We start from the raw sequence: 25,474 nt of genomic DNA on the forward strand, positions 1-25,474 counted from the left end.
TCTGGAGACCTGGTGGTGAATCAAGAATCAGTCAAATGCTTATCCATACATTGATAACGAAAGCATTCAAACTCCACACTATAGTAATGCTATAGTTACTTGAATTTTTGGGTGAGAGCATTCCACTGCCAGAAGCAGACTGTGGGCCTGTTTCCACCTGGTATTAAGATGCGTTTTGGCTGATCGAATCACAAGTGGACAACATTAAATACAGGTGTAAACAGGGTCTAAAACGGTTTAAGTTTGTCCACTTTCGACCACTTCCAGAAGTAGACGCAAATGCATTCGACCGGACTGCTTTCGTAGTGTAAACACTCATGTTTACTCTACTCTCCATCTACCGACCTAATGTGTAAACATTATGGGAAGCGCTCGAGCCAGACAGGATTTAAACTTTGTTGGCTGAAGACCAAAGTTTGGTTCAAAGATGAAAAACGTACCAAGCACAATGTTCTCTCACCATTCCTGATTTCTAACACACACTCACAGCATTCGACTGGTCTCACGGCTGTCAGAGCAGAAGCGAACACTGATGCTCTCAATATGTTTTCCTGTCATCTCTGGGTACGTTCATATGTAAACTGCTTAAGCTTATTTTGTCCATTAGATTGAAAGATCCGTAAAAACCCATACATTTACCCACCCCCTCAAAGAAATCAGGACAGAAGTGATTGAAAGAGGACAAAACAGATGGATTAAAACACCAGGTGTAAACGTGTATGTGTCTCCGTCGTCCACTTGTGATCCGATCGACCAAAATGCATGTTAACTTCAGGTGGAAACAGCCTGTGTCAGAGGCCCCAGAGGAGACCGGGTCTGGAGTCGAGTCAAGCCTGTTGCTGCTGGACAGAACTGGGAGTTGTAAAGAAAGAGGAAACAGTGTTAAGGTTAATACATTGAAGGACAGATTAAATACACTTTTCCCAAACATTTTCATGAGGTTGACATTACAGAAGTGAGAGCACACACCTACAGTTAGGTCCATAACTATTTGGACATTTGTCATGATTTCTGTTATTTTGGCTCTGTACTCCAGTACAGATTTTGAAATTAAATGAGAAAAAAAAAAAAATATATATATTACAGCAAATGACTTGCTCCTAGCACAAATTACAGCATCAGTGAAGTGTGGCATGGAAGTGATCAGCCTGTGGCACTGCTGAGGCACTATTGAGCCTTCAGATCATCTGTATATTGTTGGATCGACTGTTTCTCATCTTTCTCTTGAAAATATCCCATAGATTCAGGTCAGGCATATTGGCTGGCCAATAAAGCACAGTAATATCATGGTCAGCAAACCACTTGGAAGTGGTTTTTGCACTGTGGGCAGGTGCTAAAGTCCTGCTGGAAAAGGAAATCAGCATCTCCATAAAGCTTGTCAGCAGATGGAAGCATAAAGTGCTCCAAAATCTCCTGGAAGATGGCTGCATTGACTTTGCACTTGATAAAACACAATGGACCAACACCAGCAGACGTCACGGCCCCCCCAAATCATTATTGACTTCAGAAACTTCACACTAGACTTCAAGCAGCTTGGATTCTGTGCCTCTCCAGTCTTCCTTCAGACTCTGGGACCATGATTTCAACATGAAATGCAAAATTTTCTTTTATCTGAAAAGAGGACTTTCGACCACTGTTCACTGTCCAGTTCTTTTTCTCCTTAGCTCAGGTAAGATGCTTCTGACGTTGTCTCTGGTTCAGAAGTGGCTTGGTAGTCCTTTTCCTGAAGATGTCTGAGTGTGGTGACTCTTGATGCGCTGACTCCGGCTTCATTCTACTCATTGTGAAGCTCTCCCAAGTGTTTGAATCGGCTTTACTTGACAGTATTCTCAAGCTTGCGGTCATCCCTGTTGCTTGTGCACCTTTGCCTACCCAATTTCTTCCTTCCAGTCAACTTTGCATTTAATATGCTTTGATACATCACTCTGTAAACAGCCACCCCATTCAGTAATGACCTTCTGTGACTTACTCTCTTTGTGGAGGGTGTCAATGATTGTCTCCTGGACCATTGCCAAGTCAGCAGTCTTCCCCATTAGTGTGGTTTCAAAGAACAAAAGATACCCGGAATTTATACTGTAGGGATGGTCATTTAATGAAACTCAAATGTAAATATTCTAATATTTTGAGATACTGGATTTTGGACTTTCATTAGCTGTACGCTCTAATCAACAAATTAAAAAAAAAAACCTTTTGAAATGTTTTACTTTACATGTAGGGAATCTAGAATATATGAAAGTTTCATTTTTTAAAATAATTTACAATAAAAAAATGAACTTTTTTACGATATTCTAATTATATGACCAGCACCTGTATATATATAACTATATACAAACCACTATTGTTATTCAATTTATTCTTCCACACAATAACATTATGGAAGAAGCTGGGTGATTATTTAGCTAATCCAAGAAGTTATGCAAATAAGGGAAAAGATAATTTTTTTTTATGCTGTCATAGAGGTGTAAATTTAATGATGATTTAGCATTGAGGTCATAGTTTGTGGGGGTGTTTTTGCACTTGTTGCTTCATATCCAGATGTGTTTAATATTCTGGCCACCTCATGTATGTAAATAAGAAACCCATCTGAACACAATGTAGTGCAACATCACCTTTAACTATGACCTCAGTATTGAATTTACACATTTCTGGCTGATTATAAACATTAAAGTAGAATTCCTGGCAGAGCTGTTGTATTGAATTACATTAGATTGTAAAGGTGTTCCTAATATAGTGGCCACTAAGTGTATGCAACCTCCTTACTGTGTTATTCTCTGGTACTTTAATGAACTGGCAACTAAGTGTTGCTAACATTAACAACAAATCTAATAACCGAAGATAAACGTTGTTTGACAACGAACTTGTAAAGGTACGTAGGAATGTAGCCCAACTGACTTCAGGTTATGGTAGCTAAAGTTAGTGAAGTGTTGGTCACTTAAGCTAGCTGCAATTAGAGATTAACAAACGTTATTATCTTCCAATAAACATTAACTAAAGCTGGTTACATAAAATACAACTATTGACTAGATTCATGAGGTCAGGTAATGCGTTCAAATGTCAAAAATGCAGTAATTTCATCAACTTACCAGCGAGCGAACTTCAGAATCACTGAAAATGAATGGGGTTCAGTGCTGGAACTATCAGTGTTTAGAACTATCGGCTGCTCCACGACACGCGTTACTTTGTGAAAATATCGACCGCTATTCTTGAGTCAGCAAAACCTTTGATTAAAGTTACATCCATGAAGATAGATCAATTTGACCAATTCGTAATTTAGATAGGCCTAATTTAAAGTCTGAAATATATGTAGCCTACACAGTTTCGTTTACCTTCTTTAAACTAATGCCGTAAAACTTAATGTAGCCTACTACGAATCAAACAACAAATAGTTCGTTAATATACCAACATCACTATAGCAGCCCCTGGCCTGCATCTATCCATCCATTTTCCAAACCGCTGGTCCAATGTTGGTCCAGCGTAACATCATACAGATATAAATTACCTTTTAATTGATTATTAAATTGTTTACTTAAGGTTTAAACATAGATTCCATAACAAGATAAATAATTTAAGATGTTCAAGATAAATATTTTCATTACTACTGGAGCTGCCAGTTTATTAAACACATAACACATACAGGGGATAGTTTGCTAAGTTTCGAATGATTATTAAACAGCAAGCACAAACCATGCAAAAGCGGCAGCCTTTCTCACTCAGCGTCCGAATTCACTCACTCGTTTTCATTCACTCCCTCAAGTGATCTAGAGCGCGATTTCGTATACAGCGATGGGCTTCCATAGACGTTTAAAGCATAGAAGTAGAAAATAGTGTTTGAGACTTCAGCGCCGTCTATTGGCTGACTGCAGCTCTGCTCCCTCCCAGTTTCACTTTCCCGAAGACGGAACCAGGGAACTCTTCAATTCACGGGAAGAGGTTGTTGAGCTGATTTACGTCTCTGTAAAATGGCAGAAGCCAGCATTTCAGTGACTCAGGTCCAGTTCAGCTGTCCAGTTTGTCTGGATATACTGAAGGACCCAGTGACCATTCCCTGTGGACACAGTTACTGTATGAACTGTATTACAGACTGCTGGAATCTGGAGGATCAGAAGGGAGTTTACAGCTGCCCTGAGTGCAGGCAGACATTCACTCCAAGACCCAACGTATGTAAAAATGTGGTGTTTGCTGAAATGGTAGAGAAATTGAAGACAAAACTCCATGCAGATGTTCCTGCTCACTGCTACGCTGGACCTGGAGATGTGGAGTGTGACATTTGCTCTGGAACAAAATACAAAGCCATCAAGTCCTGTTTAGTGTGTCTCAACTCCTACTGTCAAAATCACCTTGAACAACATGATAATTTTTTTAAAGGTAAGAAGCACAACTTGATGGGTGCCACTGGCAGACTACAGGAGGTGATCTGCCGTAAACATGATAAACTTTTGGACATCTACTGTCGTACTGACCAGCAGTGCATTTGTTACCTGTGTGGAATTAATGAACACAAAAACCATGACACTGTAACAGCTGTAGAAGAGAAGCAGGTATGAACACATATATTCTAATGCAAACATTTATTTTAGCAGCTTTACTCTTTTTGTGTAAAATCAATCAATATTTCTTCAATATATTTCATTATTTATCAGTGCTAAGCAGTACGTAAGCAGTTATCTAGTATTTTCATGGACTTCATTCATAATAAATGTCCTTCCAAAAGATATTTAATTATACACATTTAAATTTGATATATTTAAATATGCTTAACTTTGCTATATATAAAATAATTTCAAATAACACTGGAACAAATGTAGTTGCTTTGCCGTTTAACAAACTTTATTATTTAAAATGTATGATTTTTTAAAAAAGTTTTCAAAGTTTATACTTTTATTTTTAGGTGAAGATTTCAAATTTTTTCTAAATTCATAATACTTTACATAGTACTCAATTAAAATTGATGGAAATATATCACACACACACACACACACACACACACACACACACATTCATACTTCTACCAACTGGCAGTTAAGAGCAGTGGGTGATTTCCTTGTCATTTGTTGTTTGATTAACATTAAAAACACAGACAGCAGCAGGAATATTAGGCTGCTGTCACTTTAAGACATAATGACATATATATTAGTTTGCACTGACTTGTAATGACTAATTATTTCACAGATCGATCTAAAATTCTTTAGATTCCACTTTTTACTAACAATAAAATAAACTGAGTATTTTTTAAATATGTGCACTATACTACAACTTGTACACTGTGTTCCAAATTATTATGCAAGTGACATCAGAAGGATTTCAGTACAATAAACATTCAGATTTTAGTTTATCTAAGAAAGTGTTTGTTTGTTTGTTTGTTTATTTATCCATGTCTTTTTAGATAACTGGTATCAATCTCAGACAAAATAATTTGCCTGGTCTACTTAGGTAAATTGAAACCCTGAATGTTTATTGTACTGAAATCCTACGGATATGTCACTTGCATAATAATTTGGAACGCAGTGTACATTGTGTTTGTTTTGTCCTGTAGGAACAGCTGAGAAAGACACAGACTGAGTTCAAAAAGAGAATCCAGCAGAAAGAGAGAGAGGTTCAGGAGCTAAGAGAGACTGTAAAGTCACACAAGGTGAGTTTTGAGCAGATGAGAAGAATGTTGTGCTCACTGTTGGATTAATGTCAGGACTATGTGTCGTATAACAGCGCTCTGCACTGGCATCGGTGGTGGACAGTGAGAAGATCTTTACTGAGCTGATCCACTTCATTGAGACAAGACGCTCTGAGTTCACACAGCTGATCAGAGATCAGGAAAAAGCTGCAGTGAGTCAAGCTGAAGGAATCTTGAAGCGACTAGAGCAAGAGATTGATGATCTGAGGAGGAGAGATGCTGAGCTAGAGCAGCTTTCACACACAGACAATCACAGCAATTTCCTCCAGGTAACATTGTTCTTAAAGCAGGTCTTTAGATAAATTCTGATTTGCAGGTAGTGTTTACTAAATTCAATGACTCTTTAATCATTAAAGGGTTTGTTCACCCAAAAATGAAATTTCTGTCATTAAGTACTCACCCTCATGTCGTTCCAAACCTGTAAGACCTTTGTTTTTCTTAATCCCCAATAGAAAGCAACATAATTACCGTCATTCAATGGTATTAGTAATATTTTTTATAACATTATAAATATATACTGTCACTTTTGATAAATTGAATGCGTCCTTGGTGAAAAGAAACCTTACTGAACCCATGCTTTTAAACGCAGTGTATAAAAATGGCTGGGAAATCTGGTTTCATTTAATCTGTTTGTTTTGTGAAAAGTAGAATTTATGTGTCTAAGTTACTTATGTTATGTTTGTCTTTGTCTGTAGAGTTTCCAGTCTTTCTCTGTTTCTCCTGAATATACAGAAGAACCCATCACTTCCTCCTCCCCAAATTTCTATGATGATGTGGCAAAATCTGCCTCCCTTCTTAGAGAGAAACTTGAAGATTTCTGTAAACGGGAGATAGAAATGATATTGGGTAGAGGTGAAATGCTTGAGGTTTATTTGTGTGCAAATATTTGTGACTGCATTATGTAACATGTAGATGCAATTGCATAAAGTCATCACACTTTAAATCTCTGTTGATTTCTGTAGTGACATTCATCCAGATTATTCCCACCCCAGAACCCAAGACCAGGAAAGAATTCTTACAATGTAAGTGTACATGCTTTTCTTTCAACTGAGAGTAAATCTGAAGTAGTTTGATTCTGTTATACAAATGTCGGTTACATTTTATTTTAAGTTGACTACACAAATAAGTACTGAGTAATATTAATTAACTACATGTACTTACTGTAGGGTTAGGGCTTGGTTAGGGTTATTTAGGCTACTGGGTACTTGTAATTATGCATAATATACTCTTATTATTATAGTAAATACATGTAACATGTGTCATGATTACGAGAGGCTCGCCCTCACTCACCCAACATTCACAGTCACCAGAGTACTGATCACACACTCCTGTCACTTATCAGCCCTCATCAACAGCACTACAAATCTCAAGAAAAACAACCAGTCATTGGCTATATTCGAAATCTTACAAATGATGCCTTCGGAGGATGCATTCCAAGGTAGGAAGGCATCAAGGCACGTCTGAATCCAATACGATTCGATACGATTCGCGATACAAAACTAAATTGAAATTTTAAAACAGATCCTAAATCAAATGAATAAATAAATAATACAAATAAAAGAAATCTCTTCATATGAGTACATGAACAAGATGTTTATTTGCTCTATTACAGGCTGAACTATCTGTAGCCATTTAAAATTAGAGGCAACCACTGCATTTTAATCACGGTCCCAACAAAGATGCTGCATACATGCAGCATGAGCAGTTTTTAATTTAAATTAGATTGTATACTTTTTAACATTTGAAGCAAAAAAAAATTATGTGATTATGCTAAAAATAATTTTATGCTACATAAAACATCATAAAAGCAGACGGGCTGCATGAGAACGCAAATACACTGTCTTGACAGCAGGTGGTGCTTATGGAGCAGCGGCAGTACAGCACTTCAATGGTTACCCCTGTAAACTGTGCCCTAAAAGTACTTTAAAATGCATTGTATGAAAGTAAGATGAAAAGAAAATACCATCTAAACTAAACTTTTCTGAACCCAGTCAGCTCTCCTCAAATATACATTCATATAAACCCCTCCCCCAAATGTATCGTGATTCATTTAGCATCTCAACCAACTTGAATCGTCACGTTTCAATCGATTTTCAACCGGTTCCGGATGTATCGTTACATCCCTACATTAAACCGTTACACTACCTCAGAAGTCTATCTGAAATCAGTTTCGTGAGGTACCTTTGTGCGCAAACGCTGCCTGCAACACAGAGAACACAGACTCACTTACCTGACGCAACGTCTCCTCTTGAGTCTGTGTCTGCTCCCTTGTGTGTCTGTGTGCCCAGACTCCCTGTAAGACAAACCCAGTTATCTTCATTACCATCAATCTAACCTGCTTATCACTACTTGCATGCTTGGGATTGTATTCCCGCTGCTTGTGTCAATAAACTTACCTGTTCACTGTTCATCTGACTCTCCAGCGAAATGTTGAATATTCAGTTGCTTCCTGCTGTTCCCCAGGACACAGGATATTTAACATTCCCCCATCAAGACATTGCGTCACATGAACTTGCTTCATAAGACATTGCATTACCAGATGCTGTGTCAAAATGAGTTCTCCCTTTCGGTGAAGTTGGCAGCATGGAAATTATTGCCAAACATATCTCCTTGGGCTCTGAGAACCGGAGGAAAAGGCTACAGAAAACAGTATGCGCACCGTCCTTCACGTTTCAATGGCATGGTCTCCACTACCCTGAAACAGGAACAGGCACACTTGCTGATACAAGAACTGCAAACTGTGCTGGTCCTCCCTCATCTTGTATTTCTGGGGTTGAGACTCAATGGCAAGAAAAGCGTTCTCTCTCCTTCCAGGGGACAACATATTTAGGGGTTGTATGGGACTTCACCATGTTACCATGATGTCACCATGCAGGCACAGCTGTCAAGTCCATTTTAAACACCCTGAGCGATATTAGGCTAGGTCAGGAAATTACTTTCCATAACTTTCAAAGAGTTCTAGGTCTTGTGGCAGCTGTGTCCTTGGTGATACCTTTGAGCTTTCTGCACGTGAAACAGTTTCAGCTGTGGTTTAGAGCCAACGGATTTTGTTCAAGGGCTAATCCCCAGAGGCAAATAAGGGTCCGTGCCCTTTGAAAAATCCATGTTTATGGTAAGCCCACACGCTGAGCACTTTGTGCACTTTCTAAAATCCATGTTTATGGCAAGGTTTACGCGCTGCAGGCTTCGTACCCTTTCTTTGTGGCTCAGACCCCGGTTCCTCACCTTTGGTCCCACTCTAGGTGCGTGTTGTCATTGCAGGATGCTATTGACAGATGCTTCCCTGATGGGCTGGGGTGCGGTCTTAGATGGCCGTCCAGCCCAAGGGGTCTGGAGAGGCTGTCATCTCAATTGGCGCATCGATTGCCTCAAATTGATGGCTGTATTTCTGACCCGGGAGTACTTATTCCAGCAGTTAAGGGGATACCATGTCCTAGTGTGGGTGGACAATACTACGGTATTTACCTACATAAATCACCAAGGCGGACTGTATTTGCACCGTCTGAACAGGCTTAATGCAGCAGGTTCTGCTTTGGACTCAGGACAAGCTCCCGTCTCTCAGGGCGATTTAAACCCCTGGGCATTTGAATGTGGGAGCAGACTTTCTGACATGCTGCGACACATGGGGATTGGAAACGCCACCCTGAAGTAGTCAGACAGATTTGGGAAAGATTTTATGAAGTAGAGGTGGACCTCTTTGCTTCACAGGAAACAGCGCAATGTCCCCTTTACTTCCTCCTTGGGTCTGGACGCCATGGCCCATATGTGGCCAAGACTGCAACTTTATGCATTTCCACTGAATCCTGGCCAAGGTCTTTCAACAAGGGTTTTGCCTCTTATTGATGGTGCCTTTTTGGCTGACCAGAAGATAATATTCCTCTTTGACAGCTCTCGCTGGGCGATTCCGAACAGAAGGGACCTTCTGTCTCTGGCGCAGGGGAGAATTTCATCCCCAGCCTGAATTTTGGAACCTTCACGTTTGGCCCCTGAGGGGGACCAACTGAGGGATGCTGGACTTCCAGTTGATGTCATACAGATTATTCTGAGTACTAGGGCTCCCTCCACAAGAAAAATCTATGCCCTTAAAAGGGGTGTCTTTGAAAGGTGGTGTACTGCACTCCATGCAAACCCAGTTCACTGTCAAATTGTTTTAGTGCTGGAGTTTCTGCAGGAAACAGCATCAGCATGCCCCGCTACTCTCAGATTATTTGTGGCTGAAATATCGGCTTGCCACGTCCTGATTGGTGGGGCTCCAGTCAGGAAACACCCTCTGATCATCTGCTTCATCCGTGGAACGAGACAACTGAGGCCTCTTGTTAAAGCAAAGATCCCTTTGTGGGATAGTCCTGGAGGGGATAGTCAAGACCCTTTTTTGCTAGAGTCAGTGCCTAACAAGCTTTTGACTTTAAAGATGGTTTTTCTCATGACCATTACTTCGCCAAAGAAAAATGGGATTTGCAGGCTGTGTCAATTTCACCATCCTGCTAAGACTCTGCCACTGGACTGGTCAAAGCTATTTTGCACCATCACCCTGACTATCTTCCTATTGCATTACCGACCACGCCAGTTGTTCTTGAAGACTTCTGTCCTCCGCAATTCACTAAACCGGAGCAGGAGAAACTTCACCTACTGTGTCCAGTTTGTGCTCTTCAGACTTACATCCTCACTAGACAGTGGTGCAAGTCAGAGCAACTTTTTCATTTGCTATGGGGGCCGCAACCAGGGGATGGCCGCACCAAGCAAAGGATGTCACACTGGGTGAGGGATCCTATTGCTCTAGCCTATGAGGCTCACGGTCAAGCTTCGCCTCTAGGAGGTAGTGGTCATTCCACCAGGGGGTTTGCATCCTCCAACAAGAGGTACCTCCTTGCAACAAGTATGTAATGCGGCAGGCTGGTCCTCTCTGCACACATTTATTAGATTCTATAGTTTGGATGTTTATGTTACTTCGGGCTCACACGTCCTTGAGTCAACATCCTAAACTCATGTCTGAGGCCTTTCTCGCGTTTGTGCGCACACACTACACACCCTTCCAGACCCTTCCAGTGTGGCGGCGTTGACATTCCCATTCCCATAGCACTTAAATCAGCGCAGCATTAAGAGTAGCTTTTGAAAGGGAATGTCTCAGGTTACTTGACTGTAGGAGTGCAACAGATCGTAGTTGATCTGTGTTCCGTACGAATGGTTCAGAACAGTGTAATTACAATTATTTTTATGCATTTATATTATTAGACCTATCTTTATTTGTAACTGTTCTATAGTATTTATGTGTTTTAATTTGTGTATTCTTATTTTTACTGTCTGTTCACTTGTCTTTAAAATTTGTTTAACTTTATTAGTTTTTTAACTTTATAGGTTTTTTGGTGTTCTGTCAAAGTACTTGTTTGTATTCCTTAAGTAATGGGAAACAAATTTACATTTGTCTTTAAACTTTTCTTTGTATTTTATTTATTCATTATTTTTTTATTTTTTTTTGCTGATCCGAAAAATGATCTGATCCATGACTCGAAAACTGAATATGATCCGAACCATGAGTTTTGTGATCCGTTGCACCACTAATTGACTGTAACCCTGTTTCCTGAAAAAGTGGGAACGAGATGCTGCGCTTCATTGCCGCACTAAGGGCGTTGTCCAGGTCGTTCTTCAGACAAAGTGACCTGATGAGCGCACCTGTCACATGTCTATTTATAGCCTCTCGTGTGCACATTCTGATGACGTCATCATCAGAGGTTATTTAAGCCAAATTCTTGGCGAGTTTGCAACACAAGTCCACAAGCAAAGAGGTTTTCCCATAGCGCTTAAATCAGCACAGCATCTCGTTCCAGCTTTTTCAGGGAACAGGGTTACAGTCAAGTAAGCCCTTTACACACCATTTTCAACTAAAAACAGAAAATGTATTTTGGCCATTCATTTACATGACAACAACGTTTTGAGGGCCTGAAAACGCAAACTTTTGAAAACGGGTTTCAAAGTGCAAGTTTTTGAAAATTTTGTTATTGTCTGATGTATCATATTTGATACATTTTAACATGATTAAAAAATGATGTATGGATAATCAAGTAAGCTTATGTTTAAATGCATGAACTTCCTTTTTTTAAAGGAAGACAAAATGATATGCTGTAAATAACAAAAATGTTGTAAATAATCTTACATTTTAAGTAAATGTGTATACTATGTTAAATTATATATTTGAATGTATATATTTTGTAATAGTTCTTTTTTATTTTCTCCAGATTTCTGTCAGCTCACTCTGGATCCAAACACAGTGAATAAACGCCTTCATCTGTCTGAAGAAAACAAAATGGCTGTTGATATTGGTACAGTCCAGCAGTATCCTGATCATCCAGACAGATTTGATAATTATCTTCAGGTGTTGTGTAAAGAGAGTGTGTGTGGACGCTGCTACTGGGAATTGGAGTGGAGTGGTCGTGGTGTCGCTTTGTCAGTGTCATATAAGAGTATTAGTAGGAAGGGAAAATATGATGAGTGTGTGTTCGGATTTAATCGGCAGTCCTGGAGTTTGTTCTATGGTCTGTCCACTTGCTCATTTTATTATGATAAGAAACCAACTAAACTCTCTGTACCAACCAGCTGCTGTAGAATAGGAGTGTATGTGGATCACAGTGCAGGAACTCTGTCTTTTTACAGAGTCTCTGACACAATGACCCTCATCCACAGAGTCCAGACCACATTCACTCAGCCCCTCTATCCTGGGTTTTTACTTTCTTTCGGATCAACTGTAAAATTGCGCTTGTGAAAAATGTACTTGTAAGAAGAGTGCTTACTATAAAATAATGCATACTTTCAAAATTGAAATATCTTACTGTACATACTTAACCCTGTAAAGCCTGACATATGAAATAATACTCCAAAATCTATATATTTTAAATGAAACAGTTTATTGAACCTTTAGTCAAAATCTAAAGAAAAAGTCTATAACAAATGCATATGTTTTGAGCATCATATTTGATACATCAGGTTTTTATGGCTTATATAGTACGATACAGGAGAATATGGATCTTATACTCAAGTAGAAAAAAGGCCTAAACTGGGTAAAACAGTAACAATAACAGTATAGGTGACTACTTACATAAAATGCATATGAATATCAGTTGTCACTTTTAAAAGGCCTATTACTTGCTAAAAAGTATAAACTATCAATCAGAGAAAAGAAGGCATGTAGTAGATTGTTTAGATATTTTTCAGCAAAGTTTTGATCAGTTTTGAGGCCTTAAAAAATTGGGTAACACTTTATTTTAGGGTCTTTTAACTAGTTGCTTATTAGCATGCATATTACTAGAATATTGGCTATTTATTAGTACTTATTAAGCACATATTATTGCTTTATTCTGCATTACCGACATTCTTAATCCTACCCAATACCTAAACTTAACAACTACATTAGTAACTATTAATAAGCAGTAAATTAGGAGTTTATTGAGGGAAACGTCATATAGTTAATAGTTAATAGTTGTTCCCTATACTAAAGTGTTACCAAAATTTGTGTATCAAATATGATTCAGAAGGCTTTATAGTGTTAAGTATGTACTCAGCGACTTATTGCATGCAACTTCATTGTACATTATGTAAGTGATATGGAATTACTAGTAAAATTGGACTTAAATGCAACAATTTCAACTTTTGAGGGCTTTTTGACACTTTAGTAGCTCTTAAGCAAAGCTAATGCACCTTAAATATATACTTAGTGTAGTATGTACTGACAGCAGAACATGATTTCACCATGTGCAACATGTTCCTGGATCAAAATCTTTGTAGATCCTGGAACAACATCCCAATCAACCAATCAGATTTGAGGGACAAGTTTACAGTTTATGTCAAGTTTAGGCTTACAATCAGGGCTAGGTGCTTCTACATCACTGTTATTCACCTATCATTTCCCTTTGATTTTAAGGATAAGTTATGGGTATAGTTAGGCTTAGGGGTAGGGATAGGACTACATTTTCAGACAAGAATGTTGATCTAGAAACGCATTTTAGTGCAACCATACAATTCTGAAACTTAAAATGTATTTTTATTATAATCTTGAATATGTGTGCACATATTATTCAGTTATTTGCAACTGTACATTTGGCATTACATTTTAATGTCATTATACATCAGTACTTATATATTTGTTGTATTTTAAGCATAACCAAGAATGAAAAAAGTAAAATATCAATATCTAGTAATACACTAAATACTACTATTAATACTCTTCACATTAGCCATGAGGATATCACAATAATTGGCTGAAAAACTATAAAAACAAATAAATAAATGGTTCAGTGGATTTGATAAATCAGGTCTGAAACTGACAAATAAATTTAGAAGTGCATGCAGTTTGATATAGATTCATATATTGGGCCAATATGTTGTGCATAATATGCTTTATGTGTTTATTTAAAAAAGAACAAAATCAGGAATAAGTTCTTTTAAATTTAATTTACATATATATAGGTCTGCAGTATATACAAAAGTAGACGTATGCTGTTTATAAAACTAAAATTATGATCAAGGATTATTTAATAATCTCTCATTGAGAGGAGGAATAAAAGTATAACTCTGTACTATTTGGTAAAAAGTTGAAATCTTACGACAAGATGAGGAATTCCAACCATGTTGTTTTTAACACACATTTACACTCAATAGGGTCTATTGAACCTCAGAAACATCTCAGATTTGATCATACATCTACAATATCCTGCAAAGAACATCTCCAAAATAGCTTCTCCTCCACCTATACAAATCTCCTAACTGTTTTCTTGGGCTTTTCATGGAAATCGTTGTGTTTCATTTTGTTTTGTTGTACTGTATATTGTCTGCTTTTCATTAATTTGATCATGGCTGCTTTCCCAACTGGCGTACTTTTACATGTCAAAATAATGTACTGCATTGTTAATAGTAAATATCAAAAGCCAGTATTCCATTAATATTATTCCAACCAAGATGCACAGAGTGTGATCCAGGCACCTTTGATATACTATTTTGATTTCAGATGCACAAATTCTTATCTGACATACTCTATAGAAGCAACTAGGCCCAAAATCTGTTTTGCTTCCTCATATGTGACGGATCTATTTAGGATATCAGTGTGATAACTTTGAATATGACATTTTTAATTCGAGTCATATTGTATATGGAAATAAATGTGATAGGTATCATCAGATTCTTTGTAATGTGACTTTACTGTAATCAGGCAGTATGGAATTCAAGTGATTAAACGTCATCTAACTCAGCATTAATTGTTTGCATGCTTGATTTATTTGGAAGAAACCACCCAGCAGAACAATACCGAGCCATTAGACCTCATTAATATATTACTAAATAAATATATCACTTTAAAAACATTTAAATTATTACATTATTATTATTATTTAGAATTTATCTACATACATTTTAATAATTATAATAAATGTTTTATGCTGGCAGCTTAGTTTAGGATTGTTGCCTGTTCTGATAGAGACAGAGCGCATTTAGGCCACGCCCACATTGGAGGGGAAAACAATCCAACTCTCTCCATTGACTTTGTATTGCATGAAGCTGCCTCCTTGTTATTTCTTGCTTCTAACAAAAGACAGAACAATGCCTAAAAGCTGCTGTGTGACAGGGTGTACAGCAAACAAGCTAAAAAACCCAGAGGTTTTTTTAAGCTACCAAACTGTAAAAGCCAAGACAAAAGTGGATACAGGCAATAAGACGTAAAGCATCAGCAGGAAGAATAGGTAAATTGTGGGATCCTGACATTCAGTATGCCTATGTGTGCAGTAAACCTTTTGTTACTGGTAAGTCAAATATCCAAATGTCAGTTTTATATATTATATTTCCTGTCGCCGATTACATTCCTCTCCAGTGGGCGTAGTTCTCAGAGTAATATGACATTGTGCTCTGTCTCAATTGCCTGTAACCAATTTTGTGTCCTTAAACGCTCATTTTTAGGTTAACAGCTTATAAAAACTTCTATGTTTTTGGTTCTGGGTTTACTGTACACCCTGTCACATAGCAGCTTTTAGACATTGTTCTGTTTTTGGTTATAAGTCAGAAATAACAAGGAAGCAGCTTCACGCAATACGGTAGGCATGGTTTTCAAATTACGCGTATCGCTCTGTCTCTATGGGTGTCCGAGTTGTGCCACATTTAAAATATTATGTGAATAACCTGACAGAAAGAATTGGAACCTGTTTCTGTCTATAGTTTTACTAATTGTACACACCTGCATGTGACTGATAAGGAATGGTTTGGCAAAATGTATTAAACCTTGCTGAGAGTATCACAATATTATTGCTGGTTTGAAGTATATATTAAATTGGACAAAATATTTCATTAATGAATGGGCAGGGGATACTTTTTTGTCAAAAATTGACAATCTAGTTTATAAATGCATGTTATTAATCTTATTGGAAATGATTTATCCATGCATGTTTCATTTTTTAAATTTTTTTTGTATTTTTTTGTCATTGTAAGTTTTAATCAAAATGTCAACTTTGTTCTGTGAAATTACAGATGTTTCTTTGGTGACGTATGCCAGACTTTAATCATCCGATCATACAATCGACTGCAAGAGATCTGCCTCCATCCAATCAACAACTGATGGATAGAACCAAGTCTCTGCCCAACATTTTATTATTTTTCAATAATTTGTTTCACTCAGATATATGTCACAATACGGAAGAAAAGATCTGTCACTAACTCAGTTTCATCGCGACTTTAAGACGTCATCAAACTTCCATTAAATGCATGTTTAACAACTGGCCATCAGAGATTTGTCTTTGTTTTTGAAAATACATGACAAGAGGTAGAATTATGGAGAGGTAGATTATGAATAATAATAATAATAATAATAATGTTACGTGTGCAAATTTGAAAAACATAACTTGAGTACCCAGTCTTTATGGAATCACTTTCTGCCATTTTTTTTCTACAAGGCATGATTTCTGGATATTACAAAAGTAAATAATACAAGTTATGGCATCTTGTATGGAAGCAAATTTCAAATGATAAATAAAATGGCTGGGATAAAGAGAAAAACCGGTTCCTAGTGGAACATTTAAATAAATGTAATAATACAACAAAAGTTGATAAAATCCATATAAACTATAAATATATTACCCATGTATACTTTTTTTTCTTAGCCCCCTAGTCACAGTATATTGTTATATATTTCATAGTTTTTCACCAAAGGCACTTTTGCAGTAACTGGCCTCAGCACTGTTACAGCACTCTGCTCTATAGCTTCCACAACTCCACGGTACAGTAAGTTCTTCAGAATAAAAGAATGAAATGCTGTTAACTGTTTATGCTGATTTTCTTTTGATCTTTGACATCAGCAAAATTCAATTAGGTATTCCGGATAGATCTGGTTGCTGTCGAATATAACGAAGATCTTAGGGTTCATCATGTCATCCACACAGCTGTCGAAAAAGTTGGCAATGCTCATGTCTTTAGAAGGAGGTCTGCAGTACTGGGGGTGACCCAGTGTGTATTCCCCAACTAGAACCCGTGCAAGGAACATGCACTTGTAAGGTGGGTCACTCTGGAAAATAGCGGGCGCTAAACCGTGCTTCTGTAGGATAAAGTTATGCTTGCTAGTCGAATGGCAAAACTTGCTGGAATACCTTGCGTCACGTGCAAAATAGCTTCCTGTGAAGACAAAAATTGTATGTATACAATATAAAATGTTACTATAATGACATTTCAACAGTAGTGAAATGTTTACAATAACATTTCACTCATACAAAGCAGGAATTGTGACATTAAAGTCAAAATTATGCAATAAGACAATTATGAGATAAAGTCAAAATTGTGATATACTAAGTCATAATGAGATAAAAAAAAGTCAAAATTATGACAAAAAGTCAAAATTATAAAGAAAATTATGACATGACATAATTGCAACTTTTTATCTTTTTAACTTTTTATTTTTTAATTGATAAAAATGTGAATAGCGATAAAAATAAAAATTGACTTTGTCATTATGAATTTTTATGACATCATTTCAACTTGTACTTCATAATTACAACTTATTTTTATGACTTAGTATCAAATAAAAAAATTAAAAAAAACACTTCTAATGTCATAATTATGATTTACCAAAGCATTTTTTTTTCTCTATATGTGGAAGAAATTCCATATACAACATATTTAAAAATGTAGTCTAAACAGGTAATGTACATAATTTATGTTTTGTCTTGCAGTAGTTACAGAAACAATTTTTTCTTATGTTTCTTTTAATCATCATGTATTTTGAAACCTGTATTTTTTCTGTGGAATACAAAAATAAATTAATAATAATAATAATAATAGATTTCTATTATTTATACGCATATGTTGAAGCTGTTCTTTTCCACACAATGATAGTGGATGGTGACCATGGCTGTCAAGCAAGATTTTCAGTGAAAAAGTTAACAAAATTATAATTTGGCTTCAGGAGACTGGATGTATGAATGATTTTTTCATGCTTTTTAGAGTATGACAGCCCTATCCACATCTACTCTATCACTGTATGTAAAAGAGCAGCATGAACATTCTTCAAAACTTCCCTTTTTGTGTTCGATAAAAGACAGAAGTCATACAGGTTTGGACCGACATGAGGATCCATAAATAATGACACTGTTGTCATTTTTTTGTGAATCATCCCTTTAATGCAGAAAGACTCATAGACTGTACCTTTGCCATAGACGTCACCATGACTTCCTGTGAGACGCCAATCAAAGTTATATGTGCATATAGCCTGTATGTTACTGTGGCCAGTTCCGTGGAAAAGCATCTTTTCTTCAACGTTTACGACACGTTTTATCTTTCTCAGCTGGGCTTTTTTCCTATAATATTTAAATACATGTAAATACATTAAGGCCCGTTTTCACAGACAGGGCTTAGGCTAAGCCAGGATTAGGCCTTTTCAATTAGGTTCAATTAGGACATTTAAGTAGCTTTTATAAATGTACCCTAGAAAAAAATATTACTGGTGTGAATCTTGAGACAAAACAATGGCACTGAAATATTTTAAGATATGTCAGTGCAAGTTGCTTTTAGTTAAAACAGCTCAAACATGCATTTTAGTCTAGGACTAGCTTAAGCCTCATCTGTGAAACCGGGGGTAAAGTAATAATTTATTTGCTAAGAAATCTTGTAATAACTGTGATAACATGCAGACAGAGAGTCATTATTGCAACATAAACCTCTCCAGGTTTGTTTCAAATATTGGAAAATGAGACAACCTGCAGAAAAACTCCCACAAGTCCAGGTTCTGTATTCTCTGAATGGATCTGATGGGCTGGCTCATGGTTCTTTCATATAACCGGGCCACTTCTTTGTACTCAAAGGTATCTCTGCATAGAGCAATGAGCTGGAGGGAAACAGTCATAGTCACACAGTCAAACAACAACAAGATCAACATTTTTTAATAAAGCACAAGAAGAAGGTCACTATTATATATTTTGGTGCATGGCCAGACAACGGCTTGCATACAAACATGACAATTTTAAAATCAACCCTAAAATTAATGGGAAGCCAGTGGAGGTATGCTAGAGTTTCCCCTGTTCTAGAATCCCTCCACCTGTTTCCTGTTAATTTCAGGGTTGATTTTAAAAGTCTCATGCTTGTATGTCTTGTCTACTTCCATAGTATGGAGAAGAAAAAAAAAAAACACTATGGGGCCCATCAACTGTTTGGTTACTGACATTCTTCAAAATATCTTCTTTTGTGTTCAGCAGAAAAAAGAAATTCATAAAGGTTTGGAGCAACTTGAGGGTAAATAAATGATGACAGAATTTTAATTTTTGGATAAACTATTCCTTTAAGCTGCACAGAATTATTTGTCATCCAATTCTTAATATCATTTATGCATTTCAAAAAACATTGAATGAAACAGCGGTGTCAAGCCTGGAAGGTAAATCTGAGAATCGTCAGCATAACAATAAGAAATGTTGCATTTCTGAAAAATGTAGGCCAAAGTAAGCTATAAAGGGAAAACAATAAAGGTCTCAAAATGGATCCCTGGGGCACACCACACGAAAAATTAACAGAAAAAAGTTCTATTCTCTAGGTGAGAAGCCTGTAATGTACCAGTGTAGTGCAGTCAAAAGTCATTCTGTGTCATTAGAAGACTGTCAATAATTTAACTGTTTTTACCTAATTTTAAATATTTTTACCTGATAGGGTTCCTCTGTATTAACTCTTTCCCAGTGGCTGGGTACAGGAAGGGCTGGGTTATCACAGATAAATCTGTGAAACACGAAATTAAAAAGACTTATTTTTGTATTCATTTAATGTACAATATAAAACATTACAATATACATTTTATAATAATAAAAGCTGTATAAATGATCTCACCTGAAGTCAGTAGCTGATTGCAATGCCCTTTTGATTGGCCTTTCTTTTCCAGTAGTCACATTGACTTGTTTCATAGCTAGTGACATAATAAAGTGATAAAGAGAAATGACAGTCAAAACACACATCACAGTCCTCAGGGCATTTATTACTACAAATCTAGATAACTCAACTGACCAGAAAAGTCTAATTTATAGGTATATTTAGCAGTATAGAAGTCCATTGAAGCATGCTGATTCTTGCAGTAGCTTTGCTCAATTTGCTCATTGGTGACAGAACAACCTGTGCTTGGAACTTCCTGTAGTGAATAGGAAAACAGCATGATGTGATTAGCAAAAAGGCAACTTATGAATAGCCATTCATATTAGTCTAGTCTATCAGACTGCAGTTTGATAAAAGGCAGTACATACTTCAAACATATGCCAGACGCCACACTCGGCAAGGTAAAACCAGTGCCACTTTGCTTCTGATGTGTCCATTTCCTCCTCACATAGCTCTTCATCAGGGGGCTTGTGGAGGACCCCTGAGCTCTCCAGATGTTTGTCAGTGTCCACACAGTGCATCCTCAAAGCAAATACACAAATATGTCCATCTGGCCAACTTTCAAGTGCATGACAACAAGTGCAAAATAACAAGCAATTATTCATCTGAAACAATTATTCATCGGATTTGATTTCACTGGACGCGATCTCATTCAAGCAAGATATTTTGTTTACTAAAACATGATGAAATGATAAAATATACTTCTTAATTCAGATTATGATTTTGCATTTAACCGTATTAATCAATCGTGTATACCTTTCGAAAAAGCCTTGTTCCTCTTGCAGTTATGAACAATGTTGAATTCATTTAAATTCGTGAAACATCGTTTCTGATTACTTGTTATGTTTCGTTTTCCTCAATCTCTTGTTGTTGTTCGCTTCACTTCCGCATTCGCAGCTATGACGTAATGCGCCCTTCAACATTTTTATTCAATAAAAATACCTAACCAAAAATAAATAAATAAATAACAAAAAAATAAAACCGAAAGAGATACATGGACTAATAAACAACAAAATGCAATACTACTACTACTACTACTACTAATAATAATAATAATAATTATAAAACTATTAAATAATATGGGATTCATTGCTTTTGCATTTGTCACAGGCAAAGGCAACTTATAAAAAAGGCCTTACTTAAAATATAAAATGTTTCTTCTGTTAAATTGAAGAGTAGTGGGGTCATGTTATGAGGAAACACATTTTTCAAAACTCAAAACTTCCTCGGCAGAAATCACCCACATCCTTAATTTTATTATTTTTTACTACATTAAACATTATATTATAATAACATCAGTAAAAAGTAAAACATTAATCTTTTTAACTTCTATATTTTAAAGTTAAACCAAACAGACAAAACCCATTACTATAGCCTAATGAACGGTATTTCGCTTGGTCGTTGTTCAAATGCGCTGAACTAAAGTTTTGTGGAAACTGGGAATTCAGGCTAGGCTATATACTGAGGACAGCATGTCTGTGGTGCTGCTCGCAATAAGCGCTAATTGAATAACTAAATTCAGCATTTCTCCGCCACTGTAAGGATGCGTTAAATCCGTCAAAGTGATTTAAACAAGGGTGTACAGATTCATAGATGCAAACTCCTCAACTTTCAGTGACAACTCACCTTTTTGAGATCAAAATAGATCACCTATGGGATTTGCATAGATCCAATGAGAAAGTGTTTTCAGAACTGGTTGTTTCAGAAAGTACTGTAGGCCACAGTGCTTCCTTTACTCTTTAAAAACTATGTCTATAAAGGGTAATATTTTATTAAGTGAGGTCTGAGATGTGGGAACGGTGAAGAGAGAGAGGGCAAACAGTTTGCAGTTCAGCTCAGTAATCAGCCAATATTGTCTTAAATAGCCTCCATAGCACTTCATCTTTTATAACATGAGATTTTGACCAAATGTACTCAGTCTTGATTTTGGTAAAATGTTGCAACAATATGTTTTTTTTTTTTTCGTGAAAAATTACAGTTTTGGACATATAAGGTCATTAAAATGAAAAAAAAAAAAAAACCCTTAAAGTAACTACAAATGAAGCATGTAAAGTGAATATCTTTCTTAAAAAATCCATGTGGAGCTGCCCCCACCACACGCAATGTTCTCACCTTTTTGCATCCCTGGATTTTGTCAACTGCGAATTTTTAGCACATTTTACTGTGCCAATATTGTTTAATTGTCTCTTAAAATTTAAAATGGGACAATACACACACCGAACCGCCTATATTGTGCCATCAAGCCAATCTCCACTGTCACAGAGCGTTAAAGCGGACATAATGACATTGTAGGCTAGTAGAGCTAGCTTACTGCTCTACTGTAGGCTACAATTCTTTTTTATGAACAGTTGAACTTCTATAATAAAGCAAAAAGCCCCAAGAAGCCGTGGTTTACAGTGAATTTATAACAGCTAAGGGGCGTTGCTAAAACCCCCTTAGCTGTTTTAAAATCACTTCAAAAAACGGTTAATTCCTGTCTTTGATTCTGATTGGTCAATAGTACGGCTATGACCGCTTCACCCAGCGGTTCTTTGTATCATTTGCACAACACCCTTAGCAACCACTCTTAGAAATGTAAACTGTATGTTCTCAATTGATATTGTTCATTGAAGCTTAATGTATTACGTACTGTAGAAGAGTATTGTGAGCAGGGATGCACCGATACCTATACTAGTATCGGTATCGGCCGATACCAGGCTCGTGTACTTGTACTCGTACTCGTATAAATAACCCCGATACCAAAGACCAATACCTCACGTGACGTAACTGACCGACGGCAGCAGCAGAAACAATTCTATTGAAAGCCAATGCATTTTTCCCATAGACTTTTGGAAAATCGCAAAAAATAAGCTCTGTGTTTAACAAAGGGTTATGACACTTACACGTTTTGTCTATCAAGATAATCTTTACAAGTTAACACACCATTTATACATTTTGAAGCCTAAATAAAGTCGTCAGATATAAAAAGCTAACAGTAGGCTATAAACGGACTACAGCACACCATGGTCGCAGATCAACGTCACCACCACCATGTACACATAAGCTGATTATGATCTGCGCTGTGTATGAATACTTATCCACTTTTTCATGAGAAATGCTGTCCAAATGTCCTGTTTGTCATGATGATTAAGTCCCCGCCAAAGGAAGTAGTCCCTTTTAGCAATTTGTTAGCAACCGCCGTTTTTAAGACACAATAAAGGTTTAAAAAATCACAAGCAGGTTATAACTGGTGTGTTTTATGTCATTAATCAAAACGTGAAAATATTTAGAGGCTTTGTTAACCACAGACCTTATTTCAGGCGATTTAGCAAAAACCCATTCAAAAAACCCATTGACTTCAGGGCGATGGAACCAGAAGTCCTAAAATGCTAACTTGCTTCCGGGTTTTGCCTATAAAAACACGTCATCCCTGAGGTACTCTATAAAACAACAAAATATGATAAATAAATGTATACATGGTAAATAAACCTACTGTATCTGAAAAACAAGTTTATTTAATTTGTATCTCTATAGTATTTGTTGTATTGTTTGTAATTTGTTTGTAAATTTCTTTTTATTAACAACAATTATATATAGGTAATTATGCCCTTTGAAGGTTATTGGACACTATGAATTTTTTGTTCTTTAAGTTTGTGACAAGCACATACAAATTATTACTTTTTTCATTAGAGTAATAATAAAGAAGCTGTCCTACATTCATTAGTCTCACTGTGTTGTGCTTGGAAAACTGCAACATCACCAAAAAAAAAAAAAAAGAGAGAGAGAGAGAGAGAGAGAGAGAGAGAGAAATTAATAAATGTATAAGCATCGATATCAGGGAGTACTAGAAAAAAAGTATCTGTACTTGTACTCGGTCCTTAAAAAAATGGTATCGGTGCATCCCTAATTGTGAGAAAAAGATCGAGTGAGCGAGTTTATTACCTGCATTCAGATTTAGCATTTTCCTTCAGGTCAGTCCTATGTTCATAATAAAAAATATGTTTAAATGTCTGATGTATTATCCTGTCCTTTTAACAGTTAAGGGGTTTTCCCATGACTGACAGCGCTAGTCAAAGCATTTGTCAGTTGCGTCTTGTTCCGTGTTCACGACAGTTCAGTCTTTTCAATGTAAAAGTCTTCGCTACTGACTGACACACTCATAAAGACAGTCTTTGCTGGCATCTAATGGTGTAATAATGTAACTTCTGTTGCTGTTCATGGTCAGGGACTATTTTTTTCCGGCGGAAGGAAGGCTTTAATGAAAGTTTACTTCATGAAAGTTGCATTGTTACATATTTTTGGCTTTAATATTTGTATTGTGTGGTAACCGTTTTATAAAAGCAATAAGGTACTCGAGGCTAGTGCTGTATCGTGAATAAGTCATAGCTGAAGGGGTTGCACCTAACAACGCCCTTCAGCCGTGACTTATTCACGATACAGCACAGCCTCTTGTACCTTATTGCTTACACTAAGCTGTTGGTCTGGACGGCGAGACAGATTCATGGAAAATAGCGTTGCTCTTGACAGTTGCTGGAAATAAGGCAATTGAAGTATACAATACTTTTACGTTCGCGGCCGCTGCCGACAGAGAAAAATATGATGAAGTCATGAAGAAATTTGACGAGCACTGCTCACCAAAGAAAAATGAAACATATGAGAGGTATGTGTTTCGCTCACGCTTTCAATCACAGGTTGAAGGTTTTGACTCATTTTTGACTGATTTGAAACTAAAGGCAAAAACATGCAACTTCAGCACCTTAACTGAATCAATGACCAGAGATCAAATTGTTTTTGGAATTCATGACAAGAAAATTAGAGAAAGACCGCTCAGAGAAACGGAGCTGACATTAGACGGTGCTGTCAAGATTTGTCATGCGAGCGAACTTGCTTTGTTGCATTCTAGAACTTTCAGTGATAAAGAGGGCACCATTGTTGCTAACAGTCCAGTAGTCGGCGCTGTTACTCATAAAATGAAAAGACAGCGTCAAAAAGCTGCACCAAAGGCAGTCGCAGATTCATTCTGCTGTAAAAGATGTGGCTCAAAGCATCAGCCTAAATAATGCCCAGCATATGGAAAGCAATGTGCAAAATGCAAAGACATGAACCACTTCGCTAAGCAGTGTTTTTTCAAAGAATAAAACAAAGCATCAACAAATGTGCATGTTGTGGAAGAGACAGAATTGTCAGACACTTTCTTTGTGGGCATGATCAATGGTGACACAGAAAGTATTCAGCAAGAATACAAAACAAATGAAAGAAATGACTCTGATGTGAACTGTGTGTCTAAAGATAAATGGATTGCATCACTACAAGTCAATGGAGTTATTGTGCCGCTTAAACTTGATACAGGAGCGAAGGCCAATCTCATAAGCACAAGTGACTTAAAGGAAATGAAAATCAAGCCCCGGATAAACAGAAACCCTGTGTCACCCAAAACCTACAACGGACAGGAAATAAAGA

General features: G+C 36.9%; 2 protein-coding genes across 5 annotated transcripts; one reads left to right on the forward strand and one right to left on the reverse strand.

Annotated features, from left to right (window-relative positions):
- The first annotated feature begins 3,884 nt into the window (after nucleotides 1-3,884).
- ftr64 (finTRIM family, member 64) lies at nucleotides 3,885-14,910 on the forward strand. Of its 3 annotated transcripts, XM_051890771.1 has the most exons (7): nucleotides 4,013-4,157; nucleotides 4,366-4,538; nucleotides 5,534-5,629; nucleotides 5,704-5,937; nucleotides 6,364-6,520; nucleotides 6,631-6,690; nucleotides 11,902-14,910. In XM_051890771.1, the coding sequence occupies exons 2-7, from the start codon at nucleotides 4,383-4,385 to the stop codon at nucleotides 12,423-12,425; spliced, it is 1,227 nt and encodes a 408-aa protein (XP_051746731.1). In that variant the 5' UTR covers nucleotides 4,013-4,157; nucleotides 4,366-4,382; the 3' UTR covers nucleotides 12,426-14,910. The 3 variants fall into 3 exon arrangements, with proteins under 3 accessions (XP_051746729.1, XP_051746731.1, XP_051746732.1); XM_051890769.1 differs by having other exon boundaries at nucleotides 3,885-4,538; XM_051890772.1 differs by lacking the exon at nucleotides 4,366-4,538 and having other exon boundaries at nucleotides 4,105-4,365.
- A 1,629-nt stretch (nucleotides 14,911-16,539) lies between these two features.
- LOC127510771 (protein mono-ADP-ribosyltransferase PARP11-like) lies at nucleotides 16,540-20,948 on the reverse strand. 2 transcript variants are annotated; one of them, XM_051890775.1, is made up of 8 exons: nucleotides 20,792-20,948; nucleotides 20,404-20,557; nucleotides 20,171-20,291; nucleotides 19,997-20,072; nucleotides 19,816-19,888; nucleotides 18,883-19,010; nucleotides 18,332-18,483; nucleotides 16,540-17,305 (listed from the first exon to the last, which is right to left on the reverse strand). In XM_051890775.1, the coding sequence occupies exons 2-8, from the start codon at nucleotides 20,554-20,556 to the stop codon at nucleotides 16,989-16,991; spliced, it is 1,020 nt and encodes a 339-aa protein (XP_051746735.1). In that variant the 5' UTR covers nucleotide 20,557; nucleotides 20,792-20,948; the 3' UTR covers nucleotides 16,540-16,988. The 2 variants fall into 2 exon arrangements, with proteins under 2 accessions (XP_051746735.1, XP_051746734.1); XM_051890774.1 differs by lacking the exon at nucleotides 20,792-20,948 and having other exon boundaries at nucleotides 20,404-20,782.
- Between the last annotated feature and the right edge of the window lie 4,526 nt (nucleotides 20,949-25,474).

This window comes from Ctenopharyngodon idella, chromosome 4 (assembly GCF_019924925.1).
Source record: "Ctenopharyngodon idella isolate HZGC_01 chromosome 4, HZGC01, whole genome shotgun sequence".
Taxonomy (NCBI): domain Eukaryota; kingdom Metazoa; phylum Chordata; class Actinopteri; order Cypriniformes; family Xenocyprididae; genus Ctenopharyngodon; species Ctenopharyngodon idella.